Raw genomic sequence first — 12258 nt, 5'->3', positions numbered from 1 at the left:
TTACCATGGACATCTTAATAAAGGAATAAACATATTAAGGGTGTTCGTTTGCTGAAAGTCGTTTTATTTATATTGTGCAACATATATTTATAATATTTTTATGCAAAGTATATATTTTGAAAAGGGGAAAAACAATAAATCGTTGTATGAATGCTGTAATGTTTAAATAATTTACCATTTAAACCACGTGAAGGTCATGTGACCATCAGGAAGAACGCAGCATCTCAATTCTCAAAGGACGCGTTCTCTGCCCTCGCGGTCTCCTGAGTTCGTTCTTCCGAGGACACCTGGCAAGACCGGTCTCCACAAGAACACAAGTCTGTTCTCTGCGTTCTTGGAATTGAGAAACAGCCCTATAGTTTAGAACAGGGGTGCTCAACCCTGTTCCTGGAAACTTACCTTCCTGCAGATTTCAGTTGCAACCCATATCAAACACACCTGCGTGTCATTATCACGTGCTGTTCAGGTCCTATTTAATTGGTTCAGGTGTGTTTGATCAGGGTTGGAGCTGAACTTTGCAGGAAGGTAGATCTCCAGGAACAGGGTTGAGCAGCCATGGTTTAGAACAAATGGAGGGTGAATAAAATATCACAGAAGTTTCATAGGCAAATCCATTTAAAACATGAATAAGGGGATTTTATTTAACTTTTTCATTTAGTTATGACTTTATTAATTGATAATGAATACTGGTTACATATGATTGTGTGTTAATGACACTCATCTATTGCAAATGTAATGTTCTACAGGAACTGTAAATAAAACTTGGTTGCATCAAAGCAAATATAATTAATGTTTCACATTCTGAATAAAACATTGAATTTAAAAGTGTGTTTTTTTATTGTCAGGACTGATGAATCCGTTTATATGTAAAAGTATATTAAGAATCTTGAAGCACAAAAAAACATCTGTCATTTATTTATGGATTATTCTTGTTTTGTACAAAAGTACAAAGTACCATGGACACTATGTCCAACTGCAGATGCTGGACTCCCAAAACAACAACAACAACACAAAAACAATTTAAGGTTTTAGGACTTACATACTAGTGTCCTTTACTCTGTTTAACGTTAAAAGAATTAAAAAAAAATCATTTTGGGTCTCAATTGTTAAACTTAAGTTCATATAGTAAAGGCCAAAAATGAGAATGCTAGTTTTTCACCAGACAGATCTTTTGCTGTAGTGTGTCCGTATCAGCTTACATTTCCAATTATTTATTTTGCTATTAATTGTAATAGTCCAGTGGGATGGGTTTTCCTGATTGTGTGAGCATGGGGACATCCCTAGAATGCTTATTCGATATTCCAGCCCTGGTTGCACTGTGACAGTGTCAGTACTAAAAGTGAGATGATTGGCCAAAGGGTAAAATGTTTGCCCACATTTAACTTGAGTTAACCATTACCTCAGTCTCTCAGTGCACTGGCAGCATTATGTCGTCTCTGTCTGTTCTTCCACCGGAATGTCTGCTAAAGCCTTTCCCTGTTCCTCAACGGCTTATGCTGGGACCAGGACCGTCCAATGTACCTGCACGGATCTCAGCAGCTGGAGCGCAGCCCATGCTGGGACACCTGCACACAGAAACCATTGAGGTATTGAAGTATGAGCTTATTAAGAGAATTCAACGTATAGCACACCCAATATTTAAAACGTACTATAACAGGGCCAAAAAAAAGATAATTAGTTTCACTTTATACATTTTGTAGACATTCTTTGACTATATAAGTACATTTACAAATACATGTCATTTAACTGTAATGAAAGTATTAGTATTTTAATACAAAATAGGTTAGAGTTTTTTTCTGACTTAATTGTTTAAGAAATTGTGAACAACAGAGCTGAAGAAAGAGAAGAATCAGAGCTTGCAGCCTTCAGTGAAACATAGGGGAGTCTCTGTCCTGGTTTGTTACTGGATTGCTGCCAGTGGTGTTGGCAATGTTGTCTGAACTGATGGGATTGTGAATGCTAAAAAGTACAGACAGTTTTAATCCATTATACCTAAAACATTATTCTTTCTAGTGAGCACCTGACTGGTAAATAATGTTTTTATTTCCAGCATGCTAATAATCCCAATCTTATATGGGGAAAGAAAATAAAAGAACGGCTGATTAAAACACAGACGGTCATAAAATGGCCTTCATGGAGTCCAGACCGTAATATTATGAATCCATTATTAAATCTAAAGAACAATTCTGGAAAGTGATGAAAAAGGCCTGATAAGAACATCAGAAAACTTCAGGACAGTCTCTTAAAAACAGTTGAGGTTGTTCTTGTTGCCAAGGGAGGTCACATAAGCTTCTAACATTGACTAGAAGTCATTTTGATTTGAAACTTGCTTTTTTTGTACACAATTCCATATATATTTTCTGTTTGTGTGTTAATAAAGAGGCTGATCATTAACATGTCCGCTGTAAAACTCGATAAGTTAACTCAAAGCGTTTAAGAAAACCGATTGCAAAAAACCGTTTGAGTTTTGAAACGAAATGGTTTGAGTACTGTAAACTTATTTATTGAAACCTATGCACATACTATTTGAGCTGATATCATCAAACATTTAGAGTATTAGTAACTTAAACAATTTAAGTTCAATTTTCAGATCTGTATGAGTTCAGTTAAATTTAATGACTCGAGTCCAACCCTATATAGCGTATATATATATATATATATATATATATATATATATATATATATATATATATATATATATATATATATATATATATATATGGTGTATACAACCATATATATATTGAGTATAGCTACTCAAATGGTTTGTGGAAACAGATTGCGACAAATTGTTTAAGTTGACTTAACTCAAATTCCTCAAACCATTTGAGTAGCTATACAGTTTGGATATAATACATTTTATTACCTGAACATGAACATAAAGGAAAATTTAACATGTAAAATCAAGACATTACATAAAAAAGGTATTTTAAGATACATTTATTTTAATCAAATATTTATTTCAGTCAAGCATCAAGTACAAAACAAGCTATCATACACATGTTTGTTACATTTTTAATGTTTCAGATCATCAAAAAAAATATTGGTTAAAAATAGCACAAGTAAACGCATTATGCAGTTTTGAAATAAAAGATTTTAATATGAAGGGGAAACAAAATAGAAAAAACTGCATAGCTGTGTGTTGAGTGCGTGCCCCCTAAATCTAGTAACTGGTTGGGCCACCCTTAGTAGCTACACCTGCAATCAAGCATTTTCAATAACTTGCAATACAGTCTGTAACAGCACTGTAGAGGAATTTTAGCCCAATCATCTTTGCAGAATTGTTGCAATTAAGAACATGCTACAGCATCTCAATTAGATTCAGAAGTCAGAACTTTGACTAGGCCACTTCAAAGTCTTTATTTTGTTTTTCTTTAGCCATTCAGAAGTGGACTTGCTTCAGCTTGAGGTCACTAACAGATGGCCGGAAATTCTCCATTAGGATATTTTAATACACAGTAGATTTCATGGTTCCATCTATAACAGCAAGTCTTTCGGGTCTTGAAGCAGCATAACAGCCCAGGACCATCACACTACCAATACCACATTTTACTGTTGGTATGATGCTCTTTTTTGAAATGCAGTGTTACTTTTAGGTCACTCATAATGGGACACACAACTTTGAAAATGTTCAACATTTGTCAGGACAGTCCATAGAATATTTTCCCAAAAGTCCTGGGGATCATCAAGATGTTTTCTGGCAAAACTAAGAAAAAGCTTTATGTTCTTTTTTGCTCAGTAGTGGTTGTTGTCTTGGAACTCTGCAATGCCAGTCATTTTTGCCCAGTCTCTTTCTTATAGTCATAAACACACTTAAGTGAGGCATTCGGTTCTTTGAATGTTGTAGGCTTTTTTTCTTTGAGTCCTCATGGATGAGTTGCCTCTGTGCTCTTCGGGTAATTTTGATCAGCAGGCCACTCCTATAAGGTTTTAATTGTAAATAAGGGCTCTCCCTGTGGTTCGCTGCTGTCTCAAAGCTTGATGTCTAGTTTTTGAGGATCTTGTGGTCTACTTCACTTTGTCAGGCAGGTTCTTTTTTAAGTGATTTCTTGAGTGTGAATGGGTGTGGCAGTACTTTTGCAAACACTTTTTCACACAGGGCTATGTAGTTTTGGATTTTGTATTCCCTTAATAATAATAACCTTCATTCAAAAACTGCATGATTTACTTGTGTCATCTTTGACTGTTTAAAATTGTTTGATGATGTGAAACATTAAAGTGTGAATCAATAAGGGGGCAAACACTTTTAACACCACACCATGTTTGTATGCATGTATGTATACACACATGCTAAAAGGCTGATAGAAAGACAGTTAATTTTTGTATATGTTCAAAGGCATATTAGTAATTTATTATCATACAATATTTATCCTTTTAGATTAATTGGGAATTGTATTATTTTCATCTCTGTTTGTAATTTTCATTATTCAGTGTAAGCTTTACACACTGCAAAGTTAGTTTCAAACACTGCATGCATATCGATCAAATTATTCTCAAATTTCAGTCAACATATTCAGTCACATACACAAAAAAATCATTTACTGACACAAAGACCTTTGCAAAATTAATTAATCTTTTTACTTTTTGTATGCGGTTGTGTCAATGTTTATTCTCAAATTGTATTTCCATATTGGCTTTAACTGTGGGGTTTGTTTAAATATATACATATGTACCTGAAATTTGAATTAGTTTAAATTGTGAACTAATATTCAGTGTTTATTTTTCTAGCGATATCAGTTAGCATAAAACTTAAGTAGAACTTAATTTAATCAAATCAAAAAAAATAATAAAAATCTAAAATGAGAAATTGCAAATCAGAAGGACAACTAATCAGGATATTTGAATCAATACCCAGTCTGACTCACAATAAAATAAGATGGGGCCTACTTTAGCATGCACTCAAAAAATGATTTTTGCTGCTTGTTCAAACTACTAATTTAAAAATTGAGTGGAATCAATCCAATTCTTGATAGGTTGAATCTTGATGAATTAATTGTTTTATGGAGAATTTGAAAAAACAGCCAAGTTAACAGTCAATTTATGTGTGAAGAACATGAAGGAATTGTGGGGAAGCCAGCATTTTTTTACAGTGTATCACCATAGATTTATTACACAAAAATTAAATCCATGGTCATCAAGGATCTTCAAAATATCGTTTATCCTTTGATGCTTCATAAATGAAAGTAATAAGCAATTGGAACAACATGATAATGATGTAAATGATGGCAATATTCATTTCATGTTAAATTATTATCCCTTTAAAACATCTGCATCTTAAGTAAATAAACGACTAATTACATTGTATCTATTGAAGTAGGCATTCTACAAGTTAAAGTAGCTTGTATGAGAGATCTTGGAAATAAAATGAGACTGTTTTATTAATAATTCGTTCTGATTTTGCTTTCAGATTATGAATCAGATAAAGAGCGGCATTCAGTATGCGTTTCAAACCAAAAACCGAGTGACTCTTGCCGTGAGTGGACCGGGTCATGCTGCGATGGAGTGTGCCATCTTTAACTCCCTGGAGCCTGGAGACAAAATCCTCATAGCAGTCAATGGCATATGGGGAGAGAGAGCTTCAGAGATTGCGGAGAGGATAGGTATTGATGATAAAAAGCTTAAAACTAAGAGTTAATAAAATGATTCAGAACATCATTCATGTATATATCAAATACTCTTGATCAGGTGCCAAGGTGAACACAGTTGAAACCATGGCTGGGGGGTATTTAACAAATGAGGAAATTGAGAAGGTAAACAGTTCTTTGATTAACCATGACTACATAAAAGAAACATTCCACTTTTCTTTTTTTTTTTTGTAAATTAGCTCATTTTACAACTTCCCTAGAGTTAAACAGTTAAGATTTATTTTTCAATCCATTCAGACAAACTCTGGATCTGGTGGGAGAACTTTTAGCGTAGCTTAGCATAAACCATTAAATCAGACTAGACCATTAGCATCTTGCTCAGTTTTAAAAAAAAAGACTTTAATAATTATGTTAAAAGCTTGACTTTTCTGTATTTAATTACATTGTGTGCTAATGCTATTTTATAGGTTGATATGGCCCAGATTTGGCATAGATTTGGCACAGCAGGCATTCATCTGGCACTGGCATAAAGCATGTGGGCCAAACATGACCCTAGTTTGGCAGAGGTGGCACACAATACTTGGTAAAAGGTAGTATTTGGCCCAGATGTTAATAATTGATATGTGGGCCATAAGTTTGGCCTATCTTGACCCACATTTATGATACATTTTTATTATTTTCAAATAAAGAAAAAAACTCTACCAATCAGGTCGCTTTGAGAAAAAGCATGCCCATGGCACACTTAACGCACAATGATTCATGGGTTTATCAATTTTATTGTAGTCATGAAACACCAACCATATCTGGCCCAGTTCAGGCTCTGTCATGGGTTTTTAACTTGGCTGAGACTTGGCACAGATATGGTCCATGTTTGGCCCTTGTCTAAAAGCCAGACTTGGTCCAATCATATACCGTAATTCACTGCTGCATGTGGGCCATGCAAAAGCTGATTGTGTGGGGCAGAGCTGGGCCAGAGATATTTTGCTATGTGGGTACCCAGGTAACAAAGAACTCTGGCCCAGATTTGGCATTTGTCCAGCACTGGCTTACAGCATGTGGGCCAAACATGGCCCGGGTTTAGCAGAGGTGGCACTGACTTTAATGCCGCACACAAGACTAGGGCCAGATATCAAATGTAGTATTTGGACCAGATGCTAAAAATTTAGAAGTGGGCCACATATATTTGGCCTATCTTGACCCACTTATAAAACATTTAAATTTTATTAGAGTAAAGAAAAAAATTCTACCAATCGGGTCACTTTGAAAAAAAGTGCAGACATAAAGCAAAATGCTTCATGGGTTTATTAAATTCACTGCAGTTAAGACACAAAAACATATCTGGCCCAGTTCAGGGTTATTACCTTGGCTGAGACTTGGCCCAGATATGGTCCATGTTTGGCCCTTGTATAGAAGCCAGACTTGGTCCAATCATATACCGTAATTCCCTGCGGCATGTGGGCCAATAATAATTAAGAAACTTTGCTGCCTTACCACAGCTGTACCAGGCGGAATGATATTATGCAGTACCTGAAAGTAGTCCCCAGCTAGGTAACATCACTGCGTAAAATCCATGTGCCTGCTGCTCCCACCAGAACCGGAGATCAGCTGAATGGATTGAAAAATGGTTAAACAAACACTTGCAAAATATGCCTATTTCCAAAAACCTGGAGTGTTTCTTTCAGCTTGTTTTGTCCTGTGTTGCAGGCATTAAACAAATACAGGCCAGCAGTGTTCTTCCTCACACATGGAGAATCGTCCACAGGAGTGGTTCACCCCATAGATGGCATAGGCCCACTTTGCCGCAAGTGAGAACTAATCTCGTTATGAACTACACTGAGATTTAAATTAAAAATCATCAAAATCTTTCTTTTTTTCCCCTAATTTATTATGAGGTAGCCATATACTTTACCCATATTAAAATTCACCTTTGTCTAATTTATTCTTGCTCTTTTTGGTGAAACAGAAAAAAAAAAAAAAAGATTGTTGACATGTTGAACTGAAGAGATGTGTCCAATTGAATAATGTCTAGAGTGGGAATGTACTTCACACATTACCTTATGCCATGACAAAGAAAGAGATCATTAACTAAAGCAAAGATAGAAACGAGACTGAAAAATGAACTGAAGAAACCTTCATTCATTCATCACAGTCCCTTTCCTAATCTGGGGTTGCCAAAGTGGAATGATGGATTGCGGATGCGTATGCCCTTCCAGCTGCAACCCTGAGAAACACCCATACACACTCAATCACACACATACACTACGACCAATTTAGCTTACCCAATTCACCTATAGCTCATGTCTTTGGACTTGTGGGGCAAACCGGAGCACCCAGAGGAAACCCACGTGAACATGGGGAGAACATGTTAACTCCACACAGAAATCCCAACTGAGCCAGTAGAAGTTCGAACCAGCGACCTTCTTGCAGTGAGGCGATCATGCTACCTACTGCGCAACCAGGTTGCCCTAATTGAAGAAACAAAGGGTCTTAAATATACAAAGTAATGATTTACTAAACTGAAACAAGAATTATAATAATAATAATGATAGGGAGAAAAACAGAAAAAGAAACACAAGTTAGGGCAGACAGGTGGCAAAAGTAATTTTTTTTTATAATTAGTTAACAAAATATTACATTAAATTATTATTTATTATTTTTTATATATATATATATTTCTAATACTTTTTAAACATTTTAACAAAATGACAGTCACACAAACACAATGTAAATTACACAGGAACAATAAAAAAAATCTGTTGGCTGTAAATAAATGTTTCTTTATAAATATACATATTTAATTAAATGCATCCCTTCAAAGATTGCAGGTTTACAAGCAATTTATGAATAAACAGTTTCTGTGTTTCTGTTTCAGTGCACTAAATCAAATAGCAAGTATAATTTTTAATTTTTATTAATTTATTAATTTAACAGATCCCTATAAAGATGACAGATGAGCCCTTTAACATGGCAGCATTTTAACTTGTATTACATTTCAAAATATATTTAGTATGTCAAGTCACACAAATATTCAGTTTTATACAGTATATTTATAAATATATATTCCTACTTACTTTGAATAAATACTGTTCTGTCCCTCAGGTACAGCTGTTTATTTCTGGTTGATTCAGTAGCAGCATTGGGAGGTGCTCCTATCTGTATGGATGAACAAGGTATCGTCACACTTTATTCTGTGGTAGCACAATCCTTAACTTTGGTCCTTAATTTAAACGTATATTTTGTATCTGCAGGTATTGATATTTTGTATACTGGCTCTCAAAAGGTCTTGAACGCCCCACCAGGAACTGCACCAATCTCCTTTAGCGAGAGAGCATGGTGAGTCAGAGACAAATAAACAAACACTTTTAATATGAATATCTCATACTTAAATATCTTACATCTTTTTTTTTGTTTTGGAAAACAGCCACAAAATATTTAATAGGAAAACAAAACCAATCTCTTACTTCTTGGACTTAAACTGGTTGGCGAATTATTGGGGTTGCGACGACAAGCCTGTGCGCTCGTAAGCACCATTTACAACATTTATATATAAATATAACTGATTATTAAAGACTAGATGCCTCACTCGTGTTATGTCAATCAAACAAAGCAGCCCAAAATCATGTTTACATGGACAGATTTGAACCTTTTTCTCAATCATTAAAAAAATGAAAGAACATTGTTTTTTTTTTGTACAGCTATCACCACACTGGACCTGTATCTTCTTTCTACGCTCTGCGGGAAAGTCTGGCCATCCTTGCAGAGACTGTAAGATCAAATACTTCTACATACAAGGCTACACAGGGTCATTTATGCATCAATAATCATGAATTTTAAGGGTATAAGTATAAACTGTATTGTATAAGCCCCATTCTGCGGTGATTTCTTGGTATCAAGTACTGTAACTGCTTAAAAAATATCACGTAGGACTGAAGTTATATCCTATAGTCTTTGTTTAAATACATGGAACATTTTCATAGAGTTTCATTCAGTTTTTCTACAATTAACTTAAATAGCATTTATAACAAATCCTAAAGTCCTTAAAAATGTTGTTCTATCTATGCATCAAACAACAAAAGCAATCAATATTCAGTTAAAGTCAGAATGATTAGCCCCCCTTTGATTGTTTTTTTCTTTTTTAAATATTTTCCAAACTATGTTTAACAGAGCAAGGAAGCTTTCACAGTATGTCTGATAATATTTTTGTCTTCTGGAGAAAGTCTTATTTGTTTTATTTCAGCTAGAATAAAAGCAGTTCTTAACTGATTAAACACCATTTTGAGGACAAAATTATTAGCCCTTTTAAGCTAATTTTCTTTTCTGCAGAATAAACCATTGTTATACAATAACTTGCCTAATTACTCTAACCTGCCTAGTTAACCTAATTTAACTTAGTTAGGCCTTTAAATGTCACTTTAAGCTGTATAGAAGTGTCTTGAAAAATATCTAGTCAAATAGTATTTGCTGTCATCATGGCAAAGATAAAATAAATCAGTTATTAGAGATGACTTATTAAAACTATATGTTTGGAAATGTGTTGAGCAAATCTTCTTTCCGTTAAACAGATTTTGGGTAAAAAATAAACGGGGGGCTAATAATTCAGTGGGGCTAATAATTCTGACTTCAACTGTATATGTTAGAAACAAAACCTTTTTTGTCAACTTTTTTAAAGATTATATAATTTTTTCTAGAGTTACTTTTATCAAATACTTCAGTTTTTTTTGTTGTTGTTGTTCTTTGCACCAGAATTTTCTCTAAAGCCATTTTCAATGTAAATGAATTTACAATATTATATACAAATATATTTATAGACCTTTTCAGTAATACTTCTTTATTTTCATTCTATATCGCTAATCCTACCTAATACCTAAAGCTAACTTTTTTGTTTAACTTTTGAAACTACCTTAATAACTATTAATAAGGATCAAATTAGGAGTTTGTTAAAACAAAAGTGCTAGATAACCGTTTATGCAAACCTGCCTTAATTTTCATCAAAAATACTTCTTGTTATTAGTTGAAAGTCTCTTCATATCCTGACAGCAGTCATTAAATTAAGTGGTTCAATGTATTTATATGTATTTTAATATTCAGTGAAGGGTGTAGAACCAAGAACAATGTGTCCAATCAAACATTCAGTTTGAGCATCACCATAGCATTCTGTTAGCAGAAAAGATTGCATTCAGAGTCACAGTTCAGACAAAGAATGGCAGGCAAACATCAACAACCTATACGTAGCTTCTTTTGAAAAGTTTGATAATTACTAAATGCACTATAATATATTCTTATGGGATGTATTGTAGTGATGTTGTCTAGTTCACATTCATTATTTAGAAAGTGTGGCTTTGAATGACGATTTGCAGGGTGGGACGTAGGTTTTCAATGCTATTAGGCTAACGCTAGTATTTTTCAAGTTCTCCTATTGCCCCTTTAAGAGCTTCAGAAGGTCATGGAGTCATGAAATATTTCAAATGTGTAGAGAAAGGAAAATAATGCAAACGTTTGTTCCTCCTTTTTTTTTGTTTTTTTTGTTTAACAGGGTCTTGAAAACTCATGGAAACGGCACAAAGAGGTTGCAGAGTACTTCCATAAAGGCTTAGAACAAATGGGTCTAAAACTGTTTGTGCAGGATAAGGTTGGCACATCATAACAGGCCTTATATAAGATACATATCAAATAAGCACTGAAAAAAATATTGTCTTACAGAAAGCAAGACTCCCAACGGTGACAACAATAGTAGCTCCGCCAGGATACGACTGGCGGGAAATTACAGGGTACATTATGAAGACCTTTAACATTGAAATCTCTGGCGGTCTGGGTCCATCTGCAGGCATGGTGAGAAGATATTGTTTTTTAATAATCAAATATGATAAACATCTGGACAATGAAGCATTCTGGAGACTTGTTCTGGTGAATAAATGTTATCGGAATTTTTTTATTTTTTATCTCACATTACGTTACAGGTTTTGCGTGTAGGGTTGATGGGATGTAACAGCAACAAGGCCAATGTGGATAAAGTGTTGGAGGCTTTGGCTGATTCTCTTAAACACTGCCACAAGAGCAGAGTCTGACAACATTCCTCAATGAAAAGTCTCATTGCTGACACAACATCATCAGAAAAAAATTTAACTGTACTTTGAAATTGTATGCCATCCAACTTGAGTGAATAAAAGGACTAATCAACATGAGTTTGATGTTTCAGTTAATAAAATACAAATAATTTTTTAGTCAAAAAGACTTGAGATGTTTAAAAACACAAACCTGATATATTAGGACCCTGCGCCTCGTGTGTCAAAATAAACACGGTCAATAAGTTAATAAGAGCGATGAGAACTGAATTTAGACGTTTGTTGGTTAATATTGTAATAATGTAGTCTCAGAGACTTTATTTTGGTGGATACAACAGCCAGCTTCTTAAAATACGCTGCTTTAATGAACAGTTACATTTAGACCGATAGAGAGCACAAATGTCTGTCAAACACAACATAAGTGCCATATATTCATATATTTTCATATATTTCATTGACATGGATTTGGCAGCCTTAGTAAACATGACTGAAGTCTAATCTGCTTCGTTTATACTCAAAGAAAAAAACAAACAGACAAAAAACTGTCTGATTGACAAAAGCTACCCTTTAATTAAAATTAAACAGTTTAACCTGGGATAGAAATCTCACTG

At 34.4% G+C, this 12258-nt stretch overlaps 1 protein-coding gene and 2 long non-coding RNA genes across 3 annotated transcripts in view; 1 reads left to right on the top strand and 2 right to left on the bottom strand.

The window, feature by feature from the left end:
* LOC141386283 (uncharacterized) overlaps positions 1–1565 on the bottom strand; it is an 8084-nt gene extending 6519 nt beyond the window's left edge. Inside the window, exon 1 of the long non-coding RNA XR_015493710.1 lies at positions 1400–1565. This is a non-coding gene — a long non-coding RNA (uncharacterized LOC141386283). The remainder of the gene's footprint in view (positions 1–1399) is intronic.
* agxta (alanine--glyoxylate aminotransferase a) lies at positions 1347–11767 on the top strand. Its single transcript, NM_001002331.1, is given in 11 exon segments — positions 1347–1586; positions 5408–5600; positions 5686–5750; positions 7290–7390; positions 8685–8755; positions 8834–8918; positions 9007–9105; positions 9281–9350; positions 11119–11214; positions 11286–11414; positions 11543–11767. Coding segments are annotated over 11 exon segments (1176 nt in total). The 5' UTR covers positions 1347–1427; the 3' UTR covers positions 11651–11767.
* LOC141386284 (uncharacterized) lies at positions 4426–8740 on the bottom strand. Its single transcript, XR_015493709.1, has 3 exons — positions 8657–8740; positions 6424–8050; positions 4426–6283 (listed from the first exon to the last, which is right to left on the bottom strand). It is a non-coding gene; the product is annotated as an uncharacterized LOC141386284 (long non-coding RNA).
* Positions 11768–12258: the final 491 nt, after the last annotated feature.

This window comes from Danio rerio, chromosome 6 (assembly GCF_052040795.2).
Source record: "Danio rerio strain M-AB ecotype USA chromosome 6, GRCz13ab, whole genome shotgun sequence".
In the NCBI taxonomy this organism is placed as follows: Eukaryota; Metazoa; Chordata; class Actinopteri; order Cypriniformes; family Danionidae; genus Danio; species Danio rerio.
This window is presented reverse-complemented; position numbering and strand designations above follow the sequence as displayed.